This window comes from Capsella rubella, unplaced genomic scaffold (assembly GCF_000375325.1).
Source record: "Capsella rubella cultivar Monte Gargano unplaced genomic scaffold, Caprub1_0 scaffold_8, whole genome shotgun sequence".
Classification (NCBI taxonomy): Eukaryota; Viridiplantae; Streptophyta; class Magnoliopsida; order Brassicales; family Brassicaceae; genus Capsella; species Capsella rubella.
Window position 1 is genome coordinate 9358559 of NW_006238916.1, and position 26594 is coordinate 9385152.

At 36.3% G+C, this 26594-nt stretch overlaps 5 protein-coding genes across 6 annotated transcripts; 2 read left to right on the forward strand and 3 right to left on the reverse strand.

The window, feature by feature from the left end:
- Positions 1-242: 242 nt before the first annotated feature.
- On the reverse strand, positions 243-6231 carry LOC17877134 (ATPase 3, plasma membrane-type). The gene is made up of 17 exons (XM_006282227.2): positions 6122-6231; positions 5912-5973; positions 4673-4792; positions 4317-4553; positions 3307-4068; positions 3084-3206; positions 2888-2992; positions 2664-2808; positions 2403-2567; positions 2062-2300; positions 1930-1962; positions 1767-1848; positions 1536-1696; positions 1286-1459; positions 1014-1196; positions 729-910; positions 243-632 (listed from the first exon to the last, which is right to left on the reverse strand). The coding sequence occupies exons 2-17, from the start codon at positions 5954-5956 to the stop codon at positions 539-541; spliced, it is 2850 nt and encodes a 949-aa protein (XP_006282289.1). The 5' UTR covers positions 5957-5973; positions 6122-6231; the 3' UTR covers positions 243-538.
- A 3154-nt stretch (positions 6232-9385) lies between these two features.
- On the forward strand, positions 9386-12664 carry LOC17875139 (adagio protein 1). Its single transcript, XM_006280135.2, has 2 exons — positions 9386-9788; positions 10738-12664. Exons 1-2 carry the CDS (start codon positions 9544-9546, stop codon positions 12320-12322), a joined length of 1830 nt encoding a protein of 609 aa, XP_006280197.1. The 5' UTR covers positions 9386-9543; the 3' UTR covers positions 12323-12664.
- Positions 12665-12893: 229 nt separating this feature from the next.
- Positions 12894-14673, forward strand: LOC17876657 (U4/U6.U5 small nuclear ribonucleoprotein 27 kDa protein). The gene is made up of 2 exons (XM_006280994.2): positions 12894-13664; positions 14436-14673. Exon 1 carries the CDS (start codon positions 12975-12977, stop codon positions 13650-13652), a length of 678 nt encoding a protein of 225 aa, XP_006281056.1. The 5' UTR covers positions 12894-12974; the 3' UTR covers positions 13653-13664; positions 14436-14673.
- A 20-nt stretch (positions 14674-14693) lies between these two features.
- LOC17877279 (protein VERNALIZATION INSENSITIVE 3) lies at positions 14694-17788 on the reverse strand. 2 transcript variants are annotated; one of them, XM_006281651.2, is made up of 5 exons: positions 17634-17788; positions 17083-17149; positions 16200-16749; positions 15791-16095; positions 14694-15720 (listed from the first exon to the last, which is right to left on the reverse strand). In XM_006281651.2, the coding sequence occupies exons 1-5, from the start codon at positions 17646-17648 to the stop codon at positions 14798-14800; spliced, it is 1860 nt and encodes a 619-aa protein (XP_006281713.1). In that variant the 5' UTR covers positions 17649-17788; the 3' UTR covers positions 14694-14797. The 2 variants fall into 2 exon arrangements, with proteins under 2 accessions (XP_006281713.1, XP_023641824.1); XM_023786056.1 differs by lacking the exon at positions 17634-17788 and adding an exon at positions 17272-17444.
- A 3640-nt stretch (positions 17789-21428) lies between these two features.
- On the reverse strand, positions 21429-24871 carry LOC17875323 (AP2-like ethylene-responsive transcription factor AIL5). The gene is made up of 9 exons (XM_006280201.2): positions 24440-24871; positions 23638-24031; positions 23396-23478; positions 23171-23179; positions 22901-22989; positions 22728-22801; positions 22574-22624; positions 22401-22477; positions 21429-22315 (listed from the first exon to the last, which is right to left on the reverse strand). The coding sequence occupies exons 1-9, from the start codon at positions 24660-24662 to the stop codon at positions 21654-21656; spliced, it is 1662 nt and encodes a 553-aa protein (XP_006280263.1). The 5' UTR covers positions 24663-24871; the 3' UTR covers positions 21429-21653.
- Positions 24872-26594: the final 1723 nt, after the last annotated feature.

Sequence of the window (26594 nt, forward strand, 5' to 3'; positions counted from 1 at the left end):
GAACACATGTATCCACGCGGAATAAGAAATCTGGTTTATGTTATCAGTTCGGTCTGAAGACATAATCGAACCGGTTAGTTATCTAACCAAACCCCACCCAATATGCTCTTCAGCTCTTGGTTTAATTTGAAAGAAGGATAAATTGTTAAAAATAGTATTCCAAGTAGTAAAGATATTATAATCTTATTCGAAACTTTAGCTTTGTTATATTCATCAAGTTCATGTGATAAACAATAACCATGTCTATTAGAACTTTATAAAACGAAGATGTATAAAAAGCCTATGATAGTATCTTCCCTTTTTTTATCCAAGAGATGGAAACGAAAACACATGTTTGTAATTAAGTCTAACTCATGAAGAAGGATGATTAAAAAAACCCCACGAGTTTAGATGAACTTAACAGATACAGTAACACATATAATTAAACAAAAAAACCTTATTTCTCCTCTTATAAAATCATCATCATTATCTGTTAAACAAAAGAGGAACTTCTTCTTTCTTCAAACATCTTCTTGTTAAAACTGAGTCCATCTTTTTATTAAACGGTGTAGTGACCAGCTGTCTCAATGTCAAGTCCCTTCAGTTTCACCACTGATTCTACATGCCCTTTAAGCGTATGGAGTTCCCTAAGCCTGTAAGCAAACACACACACACAAAAAAGGCTAACGTTAACTTCAGTCACAAGAAACTTCAAAGTTTTTTCTTTTCTTTTACAAGTCATCTATTACCTTGCGATCTCAGCTCGTCTCTTGGCTTGATTTGCAATCTCGGACAGTTCTCTGTAGCCACCTTTCTCGGAGACAACATTGGCTGTTTCAGTGTTCTGAAGACCGTGTAAAGTCCTCTGTGCATGAGCCCATTGTGCTTCTCTCTCCTCTATTCCATAGTTTTGCTTAGTGGTGAATGCAGTCTGTATTTTTATCAGTTCATACAAAAGAGAGATTTTGTTGAGCTTTAAAATCACATTTCACAAGAAGAGGACCAAACGAGTAATTTAAGAAAGCAGAACGTACCTTGTTGTCAATGAGATTGTTCCAGGCTGTTCCTGCTAGTATGTAACGGATTGCGAACTTCATTATGTCTAATGGAAAGTAAAAGACAATACTGTAAAGCCAGATAACTGCAGCCCATCCCCATCCTATTCCTCTGATTCTTGCAAATTCCCAATTCGGGTAAACCGCAATTATAGTTGCAATCTACAAGGTCAAGTTTATGAATCATTAAAGAGATTCTATAATGAAGAAGAAGAAGAGACAATGTCTACTTTTTTTTTTTGTATACTTACCGCTTGTGCTGCCATGAAAGCAAATAGCAATAAATATCCAGGTCGTTCTGTAAAAGACCAGCTTCTTGATCGAGTGACGAAGATAAGAGCTTGGCTCACGATACTGACTTGTAAGTATAAAGCAGACATCATTTCATGGTCGCTGCCTCTCAAGTCTCTCACGTGGAACGTCCTCTACAAAGTTTAGAAAACAGAGTTATGCTTGTGTGACAAGTAATATGGAGAGAGATTGTTTTTACGTTATATATACCGGGAAGAAATCGGTTCTGTATGCAGCCCAGAAGAAAACAACAGTAATTATAGCCATGTAGCCTCCAAGAACAACTCCGGTTGCAAAGATTTCTTTGAGTTTCCAGCTATCTGGTGTAGGAGAAGGCTTGACTCTGTCCTTTGAGATAGTCATGATGGTTCCTGTTGAGCAAGTTGATCATGTTAGTTTTATAGAGAATTTTAGAGAATATATATAAAGAGAGACACTTACCATCGTTTAAGATAGCAATGATCAAAACCATGAATGGTGAAAAGTCGAACTTCCATATCAGAGCAATAAGCATGAATCCAAACTGTAAAAAAGGCACAAAGAAAGATTATAAACAGAGATTATTTGATGATATTCAAAAATACATACAAGATTGTTTACTTACCACAATACGGATGGTAATTGAGACTGCATAAATCTGTTTGAAAAAAAGATCAGAAAAACACATAATCAGAACAAGTGAAATTGGTGAAAATGTTCTGAAAAATCTATAGCTTAAGATTAAGAGAACACTTACTGTGTAGTTCTTCATTCTCTGGAAGATGGCTCTACTCGTTAGAACCGCGCTGATGATCACACTGAGACCGGGCTCGGTGAGGACGATATCAGAAGCACCTCGTGCAGCGTCAGTTGCATCCGCGACAGCGATACCTATATCCGCTTTCTTCAAAGCGGGAGCATCATTCACTCCGTCTCCTGTCATACCACATATATGCTTCTTCTCTTGCAACTTCTTCACAATTTCGTATTTGTGCTCTGAATAAATTTGGTAAAGCAAAAAAAACAAGTGTTATAGAGAGAAGAGCAAGTTTTTGTTTCAAAACAAGATATGCAACAAAAATAATCTCTTAGACCAACCTGGGAAGACCCCAGCAAAGCCATCAGCTTTCTCAATCAACTCCTCAACAGGAAGGTGAGCGATGGCTTCGTCTTTGTGGTTACCGAGTAAAGAAGCGGATGGGTACATGTTTGTTCCCATTCCAAGTCTACGTCCAGTCTCTTTCGCAATAGCAAGTTGATCCCCTAATTATAAACAATGGAAAAACAAGTAAGAAATCCAAGATAAAACTCTAGTGTATTTTTTTCACAAAGCAAAAGAGTAATGTTTTAGATGTAAACCAGTAATCATCTTGACATTGACACCAAGTTCTAGAGCTCTTCTTATGGTTTCTGCACTATCATGTCTTGGAGGATCAAACAAAGGCAACACACCAACGAACTCCCATGGACCACCAGAGCTTTCTTTTGTTTTCTCAGGTACAGTCTGATACAAAAGAAACACAAAACTTACATCAACTAACTCTTCCTTAAATTTGTTACAAGATGTACAAAAAAAATCTCACCTGTCTTGCAACAGCTAATGACCTGAGTCCACGCTCAGCGTACTTATCGATTGCAGAGTGGACTCTCTTCCTCAGATCAGGTCTTGCGTTGCAGAGATCAAGAATCTGAAATCATCAGAGAATCAATTATTACGGTTAATCATTAAAGAGACGCAACAATTAACATAAAAACTTAAACAAACTCAGTTCTCTTTACCTGCTCGGGAGCTCCTTTGCTTACTCGGTGCCAGTTTCCGTTGCCATCGATATACGTCAAAGCGGTTCGCTTATCAACTGGATTGAAAGGAAGGAAGTGAATCTCTCTAATTCCAGCTCTTGCCTAAAAGAAAGACACAGTGAGAACAGAACAACATTCCATTTACTTCACTAATTAAAACAGAGGAAAAAACAGAGTTTCTAAAACTTATATATATTTATACCTCTTTTGGATCAGCAAGCATGCCAACCATAGCAGCATCAATAGCATCTTGATTCTCAACTCTTGAAGCCCTAGCAGCAAAAAGCACAACTTCATCTTTCTCAACGCCTCTAGCACAAACCTCAATCAGGTTCTTGTCAACACTAAGCTTGTTCAGAGTCAGAGTCCCGGTTTTATCGCTGCACAGAACATCCATACCAGCCATTTCTTCAATGGCGGTCATTCTTTTGGTGATAGCTCCTTGTTCAGACAACTTGTGAGATCCAATAGCCATTGTCACAGACAAGACAGTAGGCATTGCAATAGGGATCCCACCAATCAAAAGAACAAGAAGATTGTCGATTCCGTCTCTGTAGTGTCTGCGCTGGATCGGATACATCACAACGAGCTCAATCGCAAGACCAACGGCTATGGAACATATGCAGAAGTTTCCAATCGCCGTAAGAACTTTCTGGAAATGTCCAACTTGGTTTGTGCTGTCGACAAGATGAGCCGCTTTACCGAAGAAGGTGTGGACTCCAGTGGCAATCACAACCGCTTCAATCTCACCTTGCTTGCAGGTGGAACCAGAGAAAACTTCTTCACCTGGACCTTTTGTTGCAGGAAGGGATTCTCCGGTTAAAGCAGATTGATCCACTTTTAAAGGATCTCCTTCAAGAAGACGTGCATCAGCAGGAATGATGTCACCTAGCTTGATGCTCACGATATCTCCAGGAACAAGAATTGAAGCTTCTTGCTCTGACCATTTCCCATCTCTTAGAACCTGCATAACAAAACAAATACTGTTAAAAGCTTGAGGTTTCGAGCTTCAAGACTGTATCATCAAACACAAGTTCTCAGTTTTACAAAGCCAGCATATAGCTACTTATAGATATGAGTTTACTCAGAAAATACATGTAAGCAAATGAGTTATATTAAACATTTTCAAGTTAGACCACAGCTAGTAACATGGTTATCGCATGTCATTACTAAAGCAAATAGGAGTATGAAGAGAGTTATAAAAGAAGGGACCTTAGTTTTGGGAGCAAGACCAGCCATAAGAGCAGCAGCAGCATTTCCAGCATTGTTTTCTTCGATAAAACTGATAGTTGAGTTGATGACCAAAAGACAAACAATACCGACAAAATCTTGCCAATCCGGTGGCTTTCCACCGCCATTAGCCAACGCAATAGCCATGATTGCAGCTGCTTCCATGACCCATGAGAGAGGGTTCCACATAAAACCCAAGAACTTGAGTAATTTGCTTTCCTGTTATAACCCAAAACCACCAAAACATTGTTAGTTAGTGATCATAGTTCACTTATGACGACTTTAGTTATTACTGTTAAAACCAAACTATATAGTAACACTTAAATCAGTCTGGTTACCTTCTTCTCTTCCAGCTTGTTGGGACCAAAGATCTGGAGTCTGTTTTCTCCTTCTGCCCCAGACAAACCTTCCCGTGTACATTTCAACTGCTGGAACACTTCTTCAATTGGGATTTTCTCCTGCAAGATTATATAAACACGATTCAATAATCTTCCAACATTAGCAATAACAAGTAAGCAACTCTTATTCAACATTTTAATTTATAAACTGTTACACCAAAAAAAAAACTATTATTCAAACTTTTTTACCCACAATGAAAAAAAAACAGCATGCAATTTTCTCAGTTACCAAGTAAGAAAAATAAATGGTAAAACACCACTGAGAGCATCATTATTAGTAGGTTTTTAGTAAAATCTTAGGCCAAAAAAAGGTTAAGAAAAAGTAAAAGAAGTATGTTGTAAACATATATTAACTTTTCTTAGTTTTTTTTATCAATTTTCTTGCCTTGATAATCTCGGTCTGAAGACATTAAATGAGCAAAGATTATGGAATGTTCTCAATCGGTCATGTCAGTTGTCAGAGAATCTAAGGTGGAGAGTAGAGACCACAAGGGCCATGTCCTTTTTATAATTAGCGTATATAATAAGCCCAATTGAATTAAAAGCCCATTGTAACGGAAGATATAAAAGATAGGGTCAAATCAATCAATATAGACATGGAGGAATCTTATTTTGAGTCCTGAAAATTAGGTCAAGAAGATTACTAAGTTTTAGTTTAGTTTTTATCTAGGGAAGTGATTAAGCGTGTTGATAATGCGATTTCCCGTAAGTATGAAAAAAAAATATCCAAAAAACGTACTATAATTTATAAATTAGCACCAAAAACAAATTGAACTTCTCTAAGAAATCTAATTAAGTAAAAATTAGGTAAACTCATTAAGGAAGAGTCATGTGAAAGTATAGACTACTTCTAAATAGACTATCTTGTGCTTTATTTGGTAACTAAATTTCTAATAATTCTACGATTTTGGTATAGGCTAGTGCAATTGCAAAAATCTAGTATGAAAAAAAATCAATAATTAACACTTGTTTTTTTTAATCATAGATTCTTTTCTCATCAAACTCAAACCAGAAATAAAATTCTCAAGCTAATTAAACAATGAAAACAAAAAAAGGTTCAACGATCTAGTCGATGTAAAGAGAACTAGAACATAACTAAAACGTTCATGATGTCAATCTAAACGAACTAAAAGAAAACAGAGGAAGAACACAAAGAGAGAAGAGAAAGAAGAGTCATACCAAATCAACATTCTCGTTCACGATATCCTCGAGCCCACTCGCCATCTTTGTCTCTCCTCTGCCTTCGTCAAACCATACAAAACGAAAACACACTAAACTGGTTATATAACTATTCGCAAAAGCTGCGGAAGAACTAAGCCAATAAAGCAAATTATGATATATATTCGATCGAGACTTGCAAAAAAAATAAAAATAAAAAGTGAAACGAACCAGATTCTTCGGAGAAAAGAGAGCAAGTGAAGGTGGACTACGTTAAGGCTATTTGGTGGTTCTCTCTATTTATATGCATATGGCACTTTAAGCGACGTCGTCGTTGATATCTATCACCTTCGTTTTTTTATTCTCGATTTAATCATATCTCTCTCTCTTTTTTTTTTTTTTTTTTTTGTTAATTAAAGTATTAACTGTTTTGACAAAGAGATAATATAGGTACTTTTAAAATAATATCAGTTTGACTTGTTTTTTTTTAATTTATGTCACTGATAAATATATTAAATTCAGTCAGATTTTGAAGTACGACTATTTGAGAGACCAGGTTCTGTTATTAGATTTTCATTTATTTGTCTTATAATTTCCTACAGTATATTTTTGATATCTCTCTATATTTATTTAAAAGTTTTCTCTTTTTGTAGTCAAATAAATCTGTATTGGTTTATAAGTTGACCCAAAAAAAGCTTGCTAAAAGTTACATTAAGTTGACAAAAAAAATTAAAAAAATATTACCTTTCTCTCAATTTATTTATTTATTAAAAACATTAATTTTCTCGAAAATTAAGATGCATCATAATAAACCTACGATATCCTCCTAGATACGATTATCGTTTTTAAATCTTAAGATTTTCTTTTAAAAAGTATTACACTGAAGAATATTTACGAAAATAATTTATTTAAATGACTATTCCAACTTTTTAAAAAATAATAAATCGAACCTGCCTTATTTTGAAAATTTCTGGTAAAGATGACAATCATATTTTACGGTGATGGTTGTACTTTGGTAAAAAAAAAAAAAAAAAACAAAACTGATGGTCAAATAATATCATGACACATGTTTATTCTTTTAGCTAGGGTGTTACAGAAGACTGATTCTTCAAAATAAGATTGTGCGTTTAAAGCTTCTCTAGATTTTATTTATAGACCACAAAAAGGAAAAAAACAAATTAGCTTTCCTTAAAATGTTAATTGCTCTCTGACATATACCAGTACTCCAGTACAAATAAAAGATTAGTTTAATGCCATACGTTAATCTTATTTTTGTCAACGATGTGAAGGATGATCATCTTTTTCTTCACATAAGGCCAATCGTTTTACATCATATAAAACAAATCTTGTTGTAGAGATATAGCGTAAACATTATTATAGTGATATTTTTGGAAGGCTTAACCATAATGTATAGTTTGGTAAGTAGTAGTCTTTAACGTTTTATCCGGGTAGGTGTTATCTACTACACTTCTACTTGGTTTAGATACAAACATATAATCTTATGAAAAAGAATTAAGAACTATATAATTATGGTGGATCGTGGGGACAAATTACGCAGCGTTGCAACATATGGAACGTGAAATGATGGTTCGTACAAAGCCTTCACGTACACAAACCACTCAAAGTGACGTAGTTTCTTTGGGCTTTGCCTTTGATGCATCTCATGCTCTCTCTATGTCCCACGAACCTACCTCATTCACAAAACTTATCCTAATAATTAATTCGCTTCATAAAGGTTTTTAGTTTTTTTTTTTATATATTAAACTCAAAAAGCTAATTAAAAGATTTGAAATGAGAATATTACATCTTTTATTGCTCAAAAAGTTCCTTAATTAGGCTTTTCTAAATGTACATACAATATTTTATTTAATAAAACATGCTTTCGACAATCCACCTATGTCATTTTATGGTTAACCAGTAACTAGTTACCAACTGATCAGGTGCAAAATTACACTTTGAAGTTCCTTTAGTAAAGACTAAATTAAGACCTCTACTCATGTTATTGCCAAATGCAACATGATGAGTTAGTCTTGTAAAATTTGTAGTCTTGTTATTGCCAATGTAATAACATATGGGTAGTAGAGAATCGATATATGATGAATAATTATAAGCATACCATGTGGCCAAAAAGATAAAGTAGCGAACTTATTCGAACCAAACATAGCGAAGAGGTCTTGTTTTTTTTGTTTCAATCCTCTCCTTTTGGCTTTTTGTATACTTTTTTCTTTTTGGTAAAATTCCTTTAGTAAATTTTCGTTCATCTTGAATACTTTTTTTATTTATTTATTTTCTCGATTCAGTTTTGTTGATAATAGTTTTTTCAAGAACGAACAAGGTTCTATATATATACGATCATAATAATAAAAGGCGAAACAAAACACATGTCATAGAGAATCTAATAATATATATATGAAGAAATTAATGAAAAGAATTAGTGAATAAAACGCGAGGTGATGAAGAAATGGAATCATATATACAACAAGAGGGGTGCTTGTTGCAAGATCGTTGGACCAACGCTGGATTGTGACACTCATGTTCGTATTCTCCACACTAGTTTTCTTCTTCTTCTTCTTTCTTTCTTTTTCTATCCTCTCAGTTGTAGTTTCTTACAAAATTACTATACATGAAATTATCTTAAAAACAATCCCGGTACTATCTATGGAATTTTTTATTTTCTTTCACAGTTTGTATAAAGAAGAAAAAAAAAAGGAATACTATAGTGGGGGATTTTAGCATCTCGTCGAAGATATGAATGAATAGAGAATTTTTCCCAAGTGTAAAGAAACAACCGACCAAACCCACTTGTTCTCTCACGTCCTTTTTTTTCATAAGTTGAAAATTTGATTTATCTTTAGAAATCAAGTTTTATTTCAAATTGTGTATTACACAACAAAATACTCTATATCTATTTAAAACTACAAATTTTGGCATTATATTCGTTACAGTATATTGAAGGAGAGGTGAATCTGCTCAAATTGTTTGATGTTGGTTTTATACTTTATATCAGTTTGCACCTATGATTTTGTACCATATTAAACCGATATGATATAACGTTAACCAGTAGTTAACTAGTTATTGTTTCAACTTTCAACTAATTAACTTCACTGTATCTTTTGATGTAACTACACTTGTTTTTTCATATGCATATAAAAGTTGTTGTCAAGAAAAACCCAAAAACATATGAATAAAAATTTCGTTTTGTGATTTTTATATCAATTTTAGACAAACACGAACCAATTCTATCGCTAATTTGGAAACTAATAAAATGATAAATACGAATTTCAGTCACACATAATAAACTCGTTTATAATTTTACTGGACTACTATGGGCTAAGACACAAGCCCACAAATTTGTGAAAAGAGAGTCTAAAAACCCAACGGGCATATTTATCTATTAGACCCGAAAGATAAATTCGGATCCAGAAAAAACCCGACCCGTTAAAAACCCAATTAACTCATACGGCCGAGATTTTTCCACCAAACTCGACGGTTACCACTCGTTCTTTGTCCATCATCTTCCCTCTCTCTCTCTCTCATCACCCAAAAATCTCCTTTTCCCAAAATTTTCCGATTATCCCACGCCGGATTGTTTTCAATCGCCGTCTTCATAATCTCCGGCGACTTAATTTTGTCTGGTAGCTCTTTGAAATTTCATGGAGTGGGACAGTGGCTCCGATCTAAGCGCCGATGATGCTTCGTCAGCTGCTGATGATGAAGAGGGAGGTCTCTTTCCCGGCGGAGGACCAATTCCATTTCCCGTTGGTAATTTGCTTCATACGGCGCCTTGTGGATTCGTTGTTACTGATGCTGTTGAGCCGGACCACCCTATTATTTATGTCAATACGGTCTTCGAAATGGTTACTGGGTATCGTGCTGAGGAAGTTCTCGGAGGAAATTGGTTAGTTGTTTTATGTTATCTTTGAGGCTTAGGGTTCGGATTGATGCGAGGAATCGTTTCTTTTGCTTATTGGCTCCCTTTTTCCCGTATTTGCTTTGCCGAAGTTTGGCTACTTGGTGGAGTTTGATAAAGTAAGGATCGTGTAGTTTAAGTATAGATGAGGAACGTGGATTTGATTACCAAGCAAATTGCGTTGGAGTTTAGTTTCAACATTTGTGAATTTAGAGATAACGGTAATCTGAAGTTGCTTCTGAGGATTGTGATGTTCATTGATCACTTGATTTCGTAGCTTTAGTACAGAGATTTTGATAGAGTGAAGAGAAGGGCTTTCTTGTTTGATTATCATTGGTGACTGTGCGGAATTTGTAGGGGATCGGGGGAGACAGTAGACCATCTGTGTGTATGCCTCAATTAATGTGCTTAGGCAATTTAGATGGTTACTCAGTGAATTTTTTTATATCAGTCGAGCTGTTTTAGCTGCTCTGCGTTTTAAGCAAATTGGCAGGTGTATATATATGGATCTACCGTCATAAATCAAGCTATCCCTGTGTAGTATTTGGGGGTCATAGCTAACACAACAAAATAGTTAGATTGTAGTTCTGTAGTGAACCAATGACTATTAGGTTCATTTAATAGGTTATCTCCAGTTTGTTTGGTTGTGTGTTAGTTTTCCATGTGAGAAGTGCCAGTAGCTTCCTCCTTTTCTTCATATCGATTAGGATTGAAGTTGACAGGCAGGAGCTGGTCAATTCAGATAGTTTTTACTGTTGAAAAGAATCAATCTGTGGTCATGTTTTAAGCTATGCTTGGTTGGTGATTTTTTTGGTTTTGTTTTCAGTGTCTATATGTACAGCCAATTTATTTTTCTATTGCTTTTTCGCATAACTAAGTCGGAGATAACTTTGTTTTTGGTCTTAAATTGGTTCTAAAATTTCCCTGAATTCTGCAGCCGCTTCTTGCAATGTAGAGGACCGTTTGCTAAAAGAAGGCATCCATTAGTTGACTCTATGGTGGTTTCCGAGATAAGAAAATGCATTGATGAGGGCATAGAATTCCAAGGCGAGTTGTTGAACTTTAGGAAAGATGGATCTCCATTGATGAATAGATTGCGGCTGACTCCTATATATGGAGACGATGATACTATCACTCATATAATTGGGATCCAGTTCTTTATCGAGACAGACATTGACCTGGGACCTGTTCTTGGATCTGCAACAAAAGAAAAATCAATCGATGCGATATACTCAGCTTTAGCTGCTGGGGAGCGTAATGTTTCCCGAGGGATGTGTGGGTTATTCCAGCTTAGTGATGAGGTTGTGTCTATGAAGATATTGTCACGCCTGACACCAAGAGACGTTGCATCTGTCAGTTCTGTATGTCGCAGGCTGTATGTGCTAACAAAGAATGAGGATCTTTGGCGAAGGGTTTGCCAGAATGCATGGGGAAGTGAGACTACACGCGTATTAGAGACTGTTCCTGGTGCAAAAAGACTCGGTTGGGGCCGCCTTGCTAGAGAACTGACCACACTTGAAGCTGCAGCTTGGAGAAAACTTACCGTTGGAGGTGCTGTTGAGCCGTCTCGCTGTAATTTCAGTGCTTGCGCAGTCGGGAACAGGGTTGTTCTTTTTGGAGGAGAAGGTGTGAATATGCAGCCTATGAATGACACCTTTGTTTTAGATCTGAATTCGGATTACCCTGAATGGCAACATGTCAAAGTGAGCTCCCCTCCTCCGGGACGCTGGGGCCACACACTATCTTGCGTAAACGGATCTAATCTGGTTGTATTTGGTGGATGTGGACAGCAAGGTTTGCTGAACGATGTGTTTGTCTTGAATCTCGATGCAAAACCTCCTACTTGGAGGGAGATTTCGGGTTTGGCTCCTCCTCTACCAAGATCATGGCACAGCTCATGCACCCTTGACGGAACCAAACTGATAGTCTCTGGAGGTTGTGCAGATTCTGGTGTTCTTCTCAGTGACACTTTCCTCCTCGACCTCTCTATAGATAAACCAGTGTGGAGAGAGATTCCTGCTGCCTGGACTCCCCCTTCCCGGTTAGGGCACACACTATCGGTGTATGGAGGAAGAAAGATCTTGATGTTCGGTGGTCTTGCTAAAAGCGGGCCTTTGAGATTCCGTTCGAGCGATGTCTTCACAATGGATCTAAGCGAAGAGGAGCCTTGTTGGAGATGTGTGACCGGTAGCGGAATGCCCGGAGCAGGAAACCCAGGAGGAGTGGCACCACCACCGAGGCTGGATCACGTGGCGGTTAACCTTCCAGGAGGCAGAATCTTGATTTTTGGCGGTTCGGTGGCAGGGCTTCACTCAGCATCTCAGCTTTATCTACTTGACCCGACGGAGGACAAACCGACTTGGAGAATACTAAACATTCCAGGGAGACCGCCACGGTTTGCTTGGGGACATGGCACATGTGTAGTGGGAGGAACACGAGCCATAGTGCTGGGTGGTCAGACCGGAGAAGAGTGGATGCTAAGTGAGCTACACGAGTTATCACTAGCAAGCTATCTCACGTAACAAAAGAGATCCAACATTATGAAAAGAGGTGTATCCCATAGAAGAAGATGAAAAAGGGTTCTCTGTTAGGATATTGGATCTTTAGGGAGAGTGACTCAGTGGTGGGACTTTGGTGCTGCTCATATTTTTTTAGTCCTTCTTCTTCTTCTTCTTCTTCCTCTTTAGGACTTGTAGTGCTTATAATATAAATAGTGAAAATGTCATATCTCTATCTCTCTTTCTCTAGGGCTTGTATCTCTTGTTCTCTTTGAAGTTTGATGCTTTTGAGGAGTGCACTTGTGTTCATATTCTGTAAATTTTTATTTATGATTTTACAAATAAGATGCTCTATCTCTCTTCTTATGCTTGTTTATTGACGCACTTCCAAATTTTAGTGTTAATTATCATAGTACTAACTATGGAGGCCTAAACTTCTCTCTATTAGCTCTGAAATCACATACAATTATGATAATAAAGTTACTGAATGCATTAGTATTGCTAAGTTTGTATAAGGTCTGTGTAAATTATGTAATACTAATAGGAATTAAAAAAAAAACCAATTTTACAAAAGAAATAATTCGGGGAAATTATCAGAAGAAGAGAGTGGTCCGCTCCGTGGAAATTGTTTAAAATAAAACCCTGCACATCCACCGTTCTCAGCCGCATCACCACTATGTCAGAGCGCGACCGCCGCGAACGAGATAGGGATAGGGACCGTGAACGCGACCGTGATAGACGCCGAGATAGAGACGACCGTGACCGTGACCGTGACCGTGATCGAGACCGTGAAAGAGATAGAGAGCGCGACCGTGACCGAGGGCTTAGGAGCAAGAAGTCCCGATCTCGTACTCCAGACCACCACGCTCGTCCTCGCCACGTGCGTTCTCCGGAGAGGTATCGCTCTCGTTCCCGCTCAATTGACCGTGACCGTGACCGTCAGCGGCACCACAGACGCAGAACTCCCACCCCCGATGCGCCGTCGCGGAAACGAACTCGCCAGGGTTCAGTAGACGACGAGAAGGAAAGGAGTCGCAAACGAGCTGTGTCTGATTTCGTTGACGAGATTGCGAAAGAGCCTACTACTACTAGTACTAGTACTAAGAAGAAGGATAAGCAACCAAGCGATGCAGCTGATAATGGCGGAGGCGAAGCTGAGGAAGGAATGGATGCGAATGAGATTGAAATGATGAAGATGTTAGGCATCCCTACTGGATTTGATTCTACCAAAGGGAAACCAGTTGCTGGTGCTGATGTTAGTGGGATTAGAGCTGTAACTAAGCGTCAGCCTAGACAGTACATGAACCGTCGCGGTGGTTTTAACCGTCCTTTGCCTGCTGAGCGTAACCGCTAGTGTTCTCTCAAGGTTAGGCTTCTCTCTAAGCTTCCCAAGTTTATGCTTCTGTGATGATGGCAATCTCAGTGATTCAATTACATTGAACTGGAACATAGATTCTTGTGTAGTAGTTTGATTGAATTAGTTAGGACTTGGTTTTTAGAATTGTAGTTTGATTGAATTGGCTAGGACTTGGTTTTCAGAATTGTACTTTGATTGATTTAGCTAGGACTTGGTTTTTAGAATTGTTGGTTCATTGAAGATGAACTCATCAAAATCTATTCGGATAATAGAATTTAAGAACTCATCAGGTTCAGCATTTTATTACTCTTTTTCATTTATGGTTTCTCTACAACACTTTTTTCGCTGATGGTTATTTAGTTAGTCTAGATACTCAACTTGCAAGCTATATATAGATGTTTCACTTGGTTCTCTATGTCATCTTTTAAACTAGTAAAGTTAAATTTACGTAGTAGATGAAACCACTCTAAGTTTTATACTTCAATTTATTCAGGCCTTTGTGCATTTAACTCTCTGGTAACATCTTACAAGATTAAGTTGTGTGAGCCACTGCAAAAAATAATCAGCCACCTTGGCGCTGGTTTTACCATTTTCTCTCAAACAGCTGAATTTAGATATTACTTTTCATTGGATGACATCATGATTTACTCTGAATAGATGAATCAGTTTCAGTTTTTATGATTATTAACTAGAATCTTGTCATGTCTCTGCATCCTCTATTTTTTGTTTTCGCATTGATCACTTTCTCCTAACTTCCTCTCATTTGAACATATCTTGCAGGTCCTTTACACACTGTCTTAAACACTAGTCGAAAGAATGAGAGTTCGAGCTGCATTTTCCCAGGTAGTATAGACTGCAATTCTTCCCCAGACTGTTGTAATGTCCCTGGAGAACAAACATGTACTCTTTTGAATTTAGAAACAACTCATGAGTTATCGCATTTTTGGGATCTAGAATTGTTAATGTTTGTGTGTAATCTCCCAACTCTAATTTTCAGACTATGATTCAGTTAAAGTCATGCCTATTTTTCACTAGACATCAGAAACAAACTGGCACTTGCGTACTTAAGTAACTTCACTCCAAAAATATCGTTATTGTTACGAATATCAAACAAATTGATAAGAAGGCCGATGTCAAAAGCTTTAATGCCAGAGCTTGAGGCAGATTCCAGCAGGTACAACTCCAGGTTTCGATGATATCTTAAGTATGCTTTCTGAAAATGTATCCACAAGCTGTTCCCCCAAAGAAGAAAGATCCTCCATAAAGGTCTCAACAAAGATCTTCACAACTCTAACTTCTCGGTTAGTAGCCCTTAAGCTATACCATGTCAAGAACCTTTCCCTAAAACTCTTGTCTATATGTCCCTCTTGCTCTAAACATCTAATCGTCTTAACAATATGACCCAAGTCTTCATATCCTATTCCATTTGCGGCATTACTGATCTCAGGTTTCTTGTTCACAGATACTGTTCTTGATTTGCATCTTTTATTCACTCCTTGCTTTCCCTTAAAAGTATCTCTCTTGGAGGGCGTTGTAAGCAAGTCTCTTCCATCTATCTTGTTAGCTTTCCTTTTTGCGAGCCTCTGCTCGTCAAGCTCAGATTCTACTTCTCCTGCACTACAGTGTTCAACGTTGTCCTTGTCACCATTTTCTTTGCTGCAGCTTTTAGACACGCTATTAGAATCATCTTCGGGCAAAGATGGATTACTACAAAGGCCACTACTTGAGTTTGTTAAAGGGCTTTGCTGGTCCCCAGTTTCTTCTCCATCATCCTTCAACGTTGAGAACCTCAGCTCAGACTCATCTAACTCACCATCTTCGTTAAAGGACACGACTCTGAGACAGAACTCGGTTTCCGGTTCAAGTCCGTGGATGGTAGACCTTGTCTCAGGTAGATAAACAACAGAATTCACCTGAGATGAGGACTCTTCTTCCTTCAACTTTCGACAGAACATCTTGAAACCCGTTATCCGGTTTTGCAAAGAAGAAGACGGGCCCTCGGAGTCTAATCTCACAGTGACTGATTTTGCTTGAATCTCTTCTACTCTCGCGCTCATCTTGTCACCTAACAAAAACTTAAGTGAACATATATCTTCGGATTTAAAACAAAAGTAACGTGTGAGTAGAACATTAACCTTGTCCTGAAACAGATTCTGATGGTGAGACCATTTTGTCCAGACCGTCCATTGCCAGAGAACACAGCTTCTGAACTTGTGACCCCGAAGAAAGTCTATTGACTATACCTCGAGCCATCTTCATCGCCCAACCGGACAACGGACCCACATCACCCTCGAGCTTCTTCACTGCCTCGTCCATGAGTTCCAACAGATTGCAATACTTCCTTGTACCTCTCAACAGCTTCTGTCCTAGAGAAAGACGGTAACAAAGTACATCAACACGCCGCGTCTCTTTCGCCACCTTCACTTGTTTCCTCCAGCATCTGTAAGCACACATACACATACACACACACAGTTCATTACATTGTTCAAACAATCTCTTTTCATTGAATATCCACAGATTTCAATATCGAAATAAATCCCATACCCGAGCAAGTCATTATCTTTGCCGCAATATGAGCAATAAAACCTACCATCAAGATCATCACTCCCAATCCCATAACTATCTTGCCTCAAACCACATTCAAGATGACAAGACAATCCACAAGCATCACAAGTCAGCCATAGACTAGGATCCTTATTATCATCAAACTTTTGACAGATGCAGCAAGAACACCTTTTGCAAAACGTATCATCGCTTCCTAGAGCAGCCCTACAAGCTAAATTCTCACAGCAAATAATATAACCGATGGTCTTCTTCTGCTTCTTTCTAGAGTTTCTACGATCAGAACAAGAAGTCTCCCCCAGGGGACGAGACACAAGATTTAGTAGATTCTCAATAAGCTTTGGTTTGGCTAAACCAGTGTACTTCCTCTCTTTACCCATCTCAGCACATATGATCTTCATGATCTCATTTCTGCTCCACGAATGCAAAAGCTCCGAAGCTTCTTCAGGCTGGTTAGACAATGCGTGGATCAGTTCTCTCCGTTCACTTACATTCAAACCATTCGGTTTAGAAGACTCGATGCATTCACTTTCTGCACCAATAAACAAAAATGAACAATCCCTTTAAACCCTAAAAATCTCCTTGGAAGATAAAAGAAGCCAAAACGAATGGTAACAACCGAAATAAGATATCACAAACACTTCCAACATTTTTTTTTTTTTTTTGGGGTAAAACATATTTTTTCATGAAATCTCAAGAACCCGTAAACATAACTTCAAGAATGACGACGAATCCGAAGCGTGTGTTCATGAATACATAAGACAAAAACGGCGTCGTAATAAAGACCTAATACGCATGAAGGAAACAACAGTTCACGTCGAGAGAGAGAGAAAACAAAAAAGAAGAACGATGGGTTTGGGGTTACCTTGAAATGAAGAAGAATCCATGTGCTCAGGACCCAAATTACCATCGAAGCGCCAGATCTTTGAGAGCTGCAGATCCGATTTCACACCCAAAAAAGGTTCAATTATGTATCGAAAAGTTTAAAGCTTAGAAACAAAAACACATCACAACAATCTCGAGTTAAAAAGACAAAATATGTAACAGTTCTTACGATGATGATGAAGAACAACAACCAAGATCGAACAAAAATGAAATCAGATTTAGTTGAAGTTTTAATCTTTAAACAACCAAAAGAGAACCCATGAAATATACTACTTCTATCTCTCTCTCTCTCTCTCTCTCTCTCTCTCTTTGTGTACAAAGAACACATAGATTCGAGAAGGACTCGGTCTTAAGAACAAACCAAGTATTGAGAATTTTCATGAATTTTTTAAAATGTAATCAAGAATATAAATTAATATTATGTATAAAAAAGTGAAATAAAATAAGGATTGGTTCGTTTGTTTACCGAATGAGAAACCAACAACAGCAACTAAACCCAAAAACCAAATTAAAAAAAAAAAAGCTACTTACCGAAGCAGCTTGCATATTATTTTCGTTCTTTGTGTTCTTGGGTTTTTTTTTTTTTTTTTTTTTTTGGCTCTCTGGTTTTTCTTTCTAGATTTTTTTTGGGGATTCTGTAAGAAAGCTTGGATGGAGTTGTGTTCTGTCTACTTTTTTAGTTTAGTTTTTCTAGATGTTTCTAAGAGAGGAGGAGGAAACCCTCTGATGGATGAAATCTTCTGCTCTCACAAACCTTTATTTTTTATTTTTTATTTTGTGTTCTTTTGTACGTTCTTAAGAATTTTGGTTTTTGTATATTTTATTATTAAAAAAAAGTTGTAAATATCCCAATACTTCTTCACGTGCTTTCGCAAGATATTATATGTACACATATGCTTTGATTTGACCTGTAAACCAATGCTGGACTCTTTTTTTCATGTATAAAATCTCTTCTATGCTCCAAATTATTACATTTGTTACCATTTCATTTGCTCCCTCGTTACCAAAATGGTTTTCCTTTTTGTTTTTCTCTTGCGACCCAAATTGGCAAATTTTGATGAAAAGAGAGATTATAATTAAACAAATTTTAAAGAATTTTGTGTATGATAGCAAACTTTTTTAAGTGTGATCAAAAAAGTAAAACAAAAGTGTTTTAAGTTTGTTTACTAAGATTTTTTTAAAACTTTCACAAGTTTGTGTTTTGAATATATCATTAAGAATATTTGTGATGAACATTACTATTTCATTAAAAGTACAAACATCTAGTTATATTAAAATATCAAACCATCCAAACGTGAAAAGATAAAACTGTATTTAACGATAGATTATCACATGAAAATGACAATTCCCGTTAGGTAATAAAAAATACATTTCCGTTTACCAAAAAATATATATATATATACATTTCCACGGAAAAAGAGGAGGAGAAAATTTTGATTTACAAATTAACAGTTGCAAACAAAATATAACGATTGCTATATAGTTTTTCTTTAAAATACTTTAATACTAGTTCACAGTTTAGCTATGATACAAGTACTAAACTTATATATAGCCATTAACAATTTAGTTTGCCCATGAAGATGGTCGTCGGGTTCAAATACCCAAAAAGGTATTTTGCCACGAGTCGTTTTTTTTATATTAGCATCCCATGTAGAAGATTTCTTCCACAAATTCATGGGACGAGCTAGCTAGTGACTTTTTTTTTTTTGTCAAAAAAGAATAATAATCCATATTCGTTTATATATGTTATATAGAACTCATGTGTCGACAAAAAAAAAAAAAAAAATGTTATATAGAACTCATGAGCACGAATGATTATGACAAAGACATGGAAAAATACATTACCTGTTAATTAGTTTTGTGAAAAAATTCCATAATCATAAAACATATGCACCAACAGACATAACTCTATATATTAATCATTTAATCCCATGTTATTGTTTCAGATTACAGTAAGTTGTATTTGACTAAAGTGTGCTAAACGAGCCATCATTTTGATAGAAGATGTTTTCATAGTCTCCTATGTGTACAAGGCGAGAAGGGGTGGGGGTATATAGGGCTAACTCGGTCCAATCCAGTCTTAAATCCACATTTTTCAGTTTGGTCTGGTTCGATCGTTTTTTCTCCAACTAAAAATGATTAGAAAATTGGAGTTAGGGTTTAAATTTCATAATTTAAGGTTTAGATTTCATAGGCCATGGTTTAGAAAAAATAAATAAATGAAACCATCAAATTAATGAGGAAAAAGAGTAAACACGTTTATATGAAGTTCATAAACTGCGCTAGCATATGAAAGTAAGTAACTAGGTAAGTCCACTTGCACTAGCATTTACTTGTAAACAATTTTGGGAAGAGACTGAATATATAGACGAAAAGCAAATCTGATTACTAAACATGATGGATGCAATTACGATTTTCAAAAGTGTTTTATGAACTATTAGTTGTAGTATTTGATAGTGTATTGATGATAATTGGAAATTTCTCATAAAAATGCGTGGGACATTTAAAAACAATTTGATGATTGATTATTGAGGAAAGGGTGAATCAAGTTGATTATTTCAGATAAACTTCAGAAAATAATATACTCATATATGATATATGTATGTGTACACACACAAACTCAACGAAGAAGACAAAATATGTGACCATATTTCAACAACCACAACTCTTTGAATATAAACCACCAGATATAATGTTCTACCGCAGTTTAGTCATCACATAAGAAATAAATATAGATAAAGAACTTAAGGACCAGCTCAGTTTGGCATATAGAAATCTATACATATAGTTTAAAACAACAAGCGCACAATGCCAAAGTGAAAGAAAAACACAACCGTAACACACAAATTGTATCCTATGACAATGTATAGTACTTTAAAAAAAACACACACGCACAGACACACCTTGAGTATGAACAAATACATAACACAAAATAACATTTTATGTATAAATAAACCGATGTATTCTGATGATCCTCCGATGCTCAAATCAAGTTACGGTTAGTACTACAACTTAAGTAGAGAAGTAAACATATATGGATGAATTCAATACTTCTAATTTGAGTTCATTATTTTCAGATGTTATAGTTTTGATACTCCTTATGTTAAATCAAAAGTGGTATTTGTCGATTTTTTTTTATAATTCATATATCTTATTTCTTGCTCTACCATTTTTCATTTCTTCCTTCGAAAAAGAAATAAAATGCCAACAAAATGTTTGTGGAGGTGTAAACAAATTCACTACAATGCAAAAAAATGACAAGAGTATACCACAATGTAAAATCAGTAACACAAAGTAGCATCTGGTGCATGCACCAAGAGTTACACTCAAGTCAGTCTCCTTTATTCGAGTGCAAGTTATAAAAGGGATACTGTTGCCTTTATATTCATATCATAGGGAACATAACAAACGCCATTGGGAGACAAAGCATTATAAGATAATCGCAGATAATGAAAAGATATACAAAACAGAGAGAGATCTAGATACGTGATCTTTTTATCTCACCAAAAACCTGAGAAGGTCAAGAGTCAAGACAACCCAAATTAAAGGCAAAGGAGCCAAACTTTTGCTATTCAACGTCTTCTTTACACGATCACTTTATGCATAATGGATAGCAGAACATTCAGCAAAAGCAGTCCCATATGAAGCGGACCAAACAGAGTACTTAAACTACTTAAGAGAGACAGGTGAATCATCAAAATTGATACAAAACCAACCAAAAACAAAAAAAAACCATTCAACCACACTTCCCCTAATTACATTTCTACGTCATAATTTCGATTGGTAATTATCAAAATTTATCCATGTGTAATTCAATCAATCATCTTCTTATCTAATCTGATTTATTCAGTTGGATGATTCCGATGCATATATGTCAGTAACAGTTGCTAGTCGATCATCTATACCATATGTATTCTTGCTTCATGCGGCGGTTGCAAGTCAAGTAGTCCTAAAATTAAAAATAGCATATGCTTAGATGATTATAATATAAAACCAAGCCTCTATCTCTATGCAACCTTCTAGAAGCTTGATTCATAGAGGCTTGGTTTTGTATAATGTTAGATTTTTTTTTTTTGACATCTATAATGTTAGTTTAAGATATACATTAATAAACAAAAAAGTGGATATGACGAAATAAATACCATACAGACGAGATTTTAGGATATGACGAAATAAATACCATACAGACGAGATTTTAAGTTACGGAATGATGATGATTTTAGATTTTTCATGTTCCATCTTCAATCATTCATATTGTCCACACAACAGCAACAAAATTTAAATCTTTATATAAAGCAGTAAATAAAAAGTTCTGAAAAGGTGAAAAAGGAACCCATAAGGTCATTAAACAAAGAGTTAGTACTGTCAGATCCAGCTAAATTCGTGGTCAGTAGACAAACATTAAAAGTTGAAAGAAAAAAACTTATAGATATTTGTTTTTTAAACCTACTTAAATAATCTAAAGAAAAATATCTGAATCTCACACAGAGACTTATCTTTCCTACTACATTCTTTTTTTCGTCCATGCTAGTAAAAGATTATAGAGAGAACTCATTCCAACCCAAAGACTGGTGTCTGCAAAACAGAGAGATTTGACTTTGCATTTTGGTAAGAATTAGAAATGTTGTTACTAATCCAGTTTATGTTTCCACCGTACCCTTCGTTACCATTACCCATTGTCGTTGTCGAGGACAGCGGGATTGCTGAGACAGGGCTCGATGCAGCCGAATGATTGTTATACACTTCAGACCCAACATAACTACCACCAAAGTTGTTTTCTCCTTCTTGCATGATCGGCATTATAGCATAGCCTGGAGAGGGGTTATGAAGATCCGACCCAAAAGCTGCTATTGGTCGAATCTCGGCTTTGGGGTTTGCTTGGAATCCAAAAACGTTGGACCAATAGTGATCAGCCGGGTCTGGTTTGATCGGTATCCCGGTGTGGTAAAAGGTTCCATGGTCATGGACAGGTGTTGCCACGTCGAAGGTGAGCGATGGTGTGGTCAGAGATGGTGGTTCGGATGGAGATAGATCAACGGTTGTTTTGTCAGCTGTTGCTGGGGACGATTTAGGCATTAGTCCACCCACAGGGAGATTACAGCTAGCAATCGACTTGACATCGTAGCGACTGATGTCGAAGTTGGTGACCGCATTTAGCCCGCGGAATTTGATCGCTGCGATATCATAAGCTTCTGCAGCTTCTTCTTGAGTGCCTGAAATAATTAATAATATCCAATAATTACTTTTCTGTTAAACCATAATCATAAGAGATCGTTACAACATTGAAATGCAACTCACTAAATGTGCCAAGATAGAGGTCTTTGTTGCCAGCAACTCTTCCAATTCGTGCCTGCCATCGACCATGCTGATGATGTCTGCATTATTGCAATAAATTTCTCAAATCATTTTACTAGGAGCATACACATTTAAGAGAATTTCATAGAACCAATCAATTACGAGAATGCACATACCTAGTGACACCTCTGTACATAGACGCACCCCTAGAGAATCCACTGCTTTTCCTTTAATAGGGAAAAAATCGTTACTTTGGCTTAAACTATATAACTTAGAATTCTTTGCAACAACTGTAAAGAATAAAAAACGTATCTCAGATTAAATTATTACCGTCGTAGAGAAGCAACGAACTCTTGTCGAGTCATATGTTTCATCTCTTCAAGTTCAGACTCGTAATTTGATATCTAATAACAACATGTAATTATTTATCCAAACATTAAAATAAACAAATTTTGAAATATTTTTAAAGAGAAATACATAAAACAAAAAAGAGAGAAAATTACCGGGAAATTAGTGGTAGTAGTAGGACCCCAATACTTAAGAGCAGCAAGGTCGTAAGCTCTAGCTGCTTTCTCTTCTTTATCATAACCACCTGAACATTACAAAATCACATTACTTCAAAAAATTATACAAATATTAAAAACTAAGGAGAATGATAACGAACGTTTCAGAAGGGAATTAAATTCGTTAAGAGAGAAGAAAAGAGGTACAGTATATTAAAAAATATAATCACGAAATAAATTGTTATAAAGAGAGAATTTATTGGAACTCACCTAAATAAACTGCAGCACAATTAAAATCATCACAACAATATCAGATCGTCCACGGTTGGGTAATCATTTCACGTCACAGAGACAAAATAAAAAAACAAAGCGACGTTAGATTTTGTGTGTGACCTCATTAGTTTCCAAAAAAACAAAAGTAAAAAGTAAAAAAAGAGTTGAGCAATGCGCATTATAGCTCTAACACACGCGCATTTTAAGATGAAGTGTATATACCTTGTCTTCCTTTTCTGCTTTGGCCTTCTCTTCGGCAACTATTATCCCATAAATGAGCTTCGTATCTCCCAGTCCATCTATGTCTGTTTAATTGATTTAAAACAAAAAAGTATAATCACTAGTAATAAACATATGCATTTACACATATCAAGACTTAGACTTCAATATTAACGTAGCAAGAATGTTACACTACAACGTGTGGTTAATTTGAAGTAAACGTATAATTTTGTTACACCACGAACCTTGTGACTCCTCTATAAATCGAAGTACGCTGTCCGAAACTCTCTACGGTCTTTTTAGGAGTGGGTGAAGCCTCTGAGACAACTAGAGGGTTCTGTTGTTGTTGCTTATGCGCGCTAGAGACTTCCGTTGAGTGTCCACCGGAGTAGTTTCCGAGGAAGCTAGCAGCTATTGATTTGAGCTCGGCGTCGTAGATCTCAGCGGCGGAGGGAGGATGAAGAGACGGCTGTAGGTCGGAAGAAAAGATAACGCCGCCGAGGGATTGCACTTGTTGCATTGGTCTTGTCGCGGCTCCGCCCCCGAGGAAATTCTCGAGTTTAGGACCGCCGGGGTAGCTGGAAAGGACCGCCGTGGCATCGCCGGTTGAAACACCCGGGGAACCATCTTGCCGTTCGACTGAAAATTTGGTTTCATTTAAAAAGAGGGTATTGAGGTAATTAGTGTTTTTAACTTTTAAAGGAGACAAAATCTAGTGAAAGATTCTATAGGAACATTAATAGATATTTAATTCTTTTTTAACTAGATCTATTACATAGCATGATTCATTAGATTAGATTTGACTCACTATCAAGTACACTTAGAAAATAAAAAGATAGAAAAATAAATAGAAGAAGCATTGAATTGAAAAACATATAGGCTACTAAATCTAAATAAGCAAAAGTTTAACTAAACCAAAAAGGGTAAGGAACTGGTCTAAGGTGCAACAAAACAAACAAAATTTGTCTGTCCTAATTCAGACTATAAAAATTTCAAAAGACAAAAACACAAAAGCAAACTAATAAGTTGATCAGAAAGAAAGAGAACCTGGGGATGAGGAGAAAGCTTGAAAGAGAGAGAGGTGAGAAGGGTGAGGATGCTGATGATCTGATGTGGAGGAATTGAGATTAGGGTTTGAGGAAGAGTTGAAGTTGTTGTTGTTGGAGAGAGAGAAAGAGAGCCAGTTCTGGTGGGAAGAAGATGAAGAAGAAGGAGACAAAGAAGAATCATAGCTCGAAGAAGAGGAAGATTTGTTGTTATTGTTCTTCATCTTTGGAAATAGGGTTGTTTTCTTTTTTCTTTCTTTCTTTGGGGACTCGTGAAGTCTTCTGGATGAGAGAGAGAGAGAAAGAGAGGGAGATGTAACTCTGGTGATCTCACGGCTTTGGAAATAGTGGAAGGTCTCGTCTTTTAATTCCTTTGCTCTAGGGTTTGAGAGATTGAGAGAGAGAGAAAGAGAGAGGAGAACACGACACAGATATAGAGGTCAAGATGAGAGAGACGAGTGAGGAAATGTATGAGAGAGAGCAGAGGAGAGCACGAGGGCCGAGAGAGACTCTGTAGTCTATATTCGAAGCTAAAAATAAAATTTATATTTTTGATAATATTGGTTAGAAAATCACATGCAGAGACCACGTAATCATATAAAAGAAAAACAATTAGAATGTCGGATGTATATATTTTTAGCTAATCATAGATTTATGTTTACTAGTTTTAGTATTAACTTAAACTACTAAATATATGACACATTCTCACATGCATCTTTAATTTATTTTGAATCATCTTTACTCGTACAACTTCCACTTATTAATCTTAAGATTTTAGTCTTTTAACATGATAAAAAATATTAAATTAGTGATCTTAGTGTAGCACCAGCTGCTACCAACAAAAAAAGGTCATATATATACACTTGTTTTACCAAAATAATGTAATGATGAAACCAAATTATTTGTCAAGAAAAAAACAGTAAAAAGCAAAATGGAAATAGTTGAAGCAAAGAAGGAGAGGAGAAGACAGCAAAAGGGCAAGTGGAAGCTTTTGATGGGATGAACTGGGCGGCGACTGATCTCACGTCACTTTCATTTCTTTTTTTTTATTTATTATTTTTGCTTTTTTCTATTTTATGTTTTTATGTTTCGTGTTTTCTTCTTCTGTCGTGGCAGGTCGAACGGTCTACGTATTTACACACACACATACGGTGAATGTGTGAAATTTTGTTTTCTTCTTCTAAAGTTAAATACTATATTTTATGAACGTATGCAAGTTGAGAAGCTCACTTCCAAAACACAAAATCAAATCCTACTACTACTACTACTACCTTCTTTAAGATTAGCCGCAATCTTAACATATAAGATTACTACAAAGTATACTAAGCTAGCTGTTTATAATTTATTAACCAAGACATTGTCATACTAAGCCTCATTATAATTGTGTCGATAGGCTTAATTAGCCACAATCCTAGGTTATATTGTTTTTAAATCAGTTTACTCCCAAAAACAAAACAAAAAATAGTGAAAAGGAAAGTGGAATAATTGGAGATGGTCCAAAAAGGTGACGCGTGTCCCATCTGTTCTGTATCCAATTATTACATACTTTGGCCTTTCCTTTTTTTTTTTTGTTTCGCGTCATTCTTTGACCACTCCAATACCAAATTGATATTTTCATCTATCTACTTTTTAATATTTATTTTGGTTCCTATTCACTACGTTCCTACGATTCATGGAAAAACTTATTAAAATGCTTTTTATTTTAAAAGAAAAGAAATAAAAAGACAGAACTCCGCATGTATTGTGGACTTCTGCTCTCAGTTCATATCAAAAAGCTATTTGGCTTGGCGCCAATTTCCATTCTTTTGATTTACTGTATGCTTTTAAAATTTCTTTTTAATCTGTAATGATATTGATATCACAACTAAAACTCGTTAATGCTTATCTACCTTTTGTCGTGGCAAAACAAAAAGGCTGGTCGTGGTCGTGGTCGGTATATATATACCAATTATGTTTTCTCGCAATTGATGTGTTACGTACGGAACATATGTTGAACGACAGAAAAGCAAAATTTCCCATTCATTGACCGACGAGTTGAAACTGTAAGCCATTTGATGTTTAGCATTTAGAGTTTTGAGTCAAATGTAGGATACAGAACGTGAAATAGGCGAGTGTGACTAACAGAAAACAAAAAAAATGTGACAAAACTGTGGACT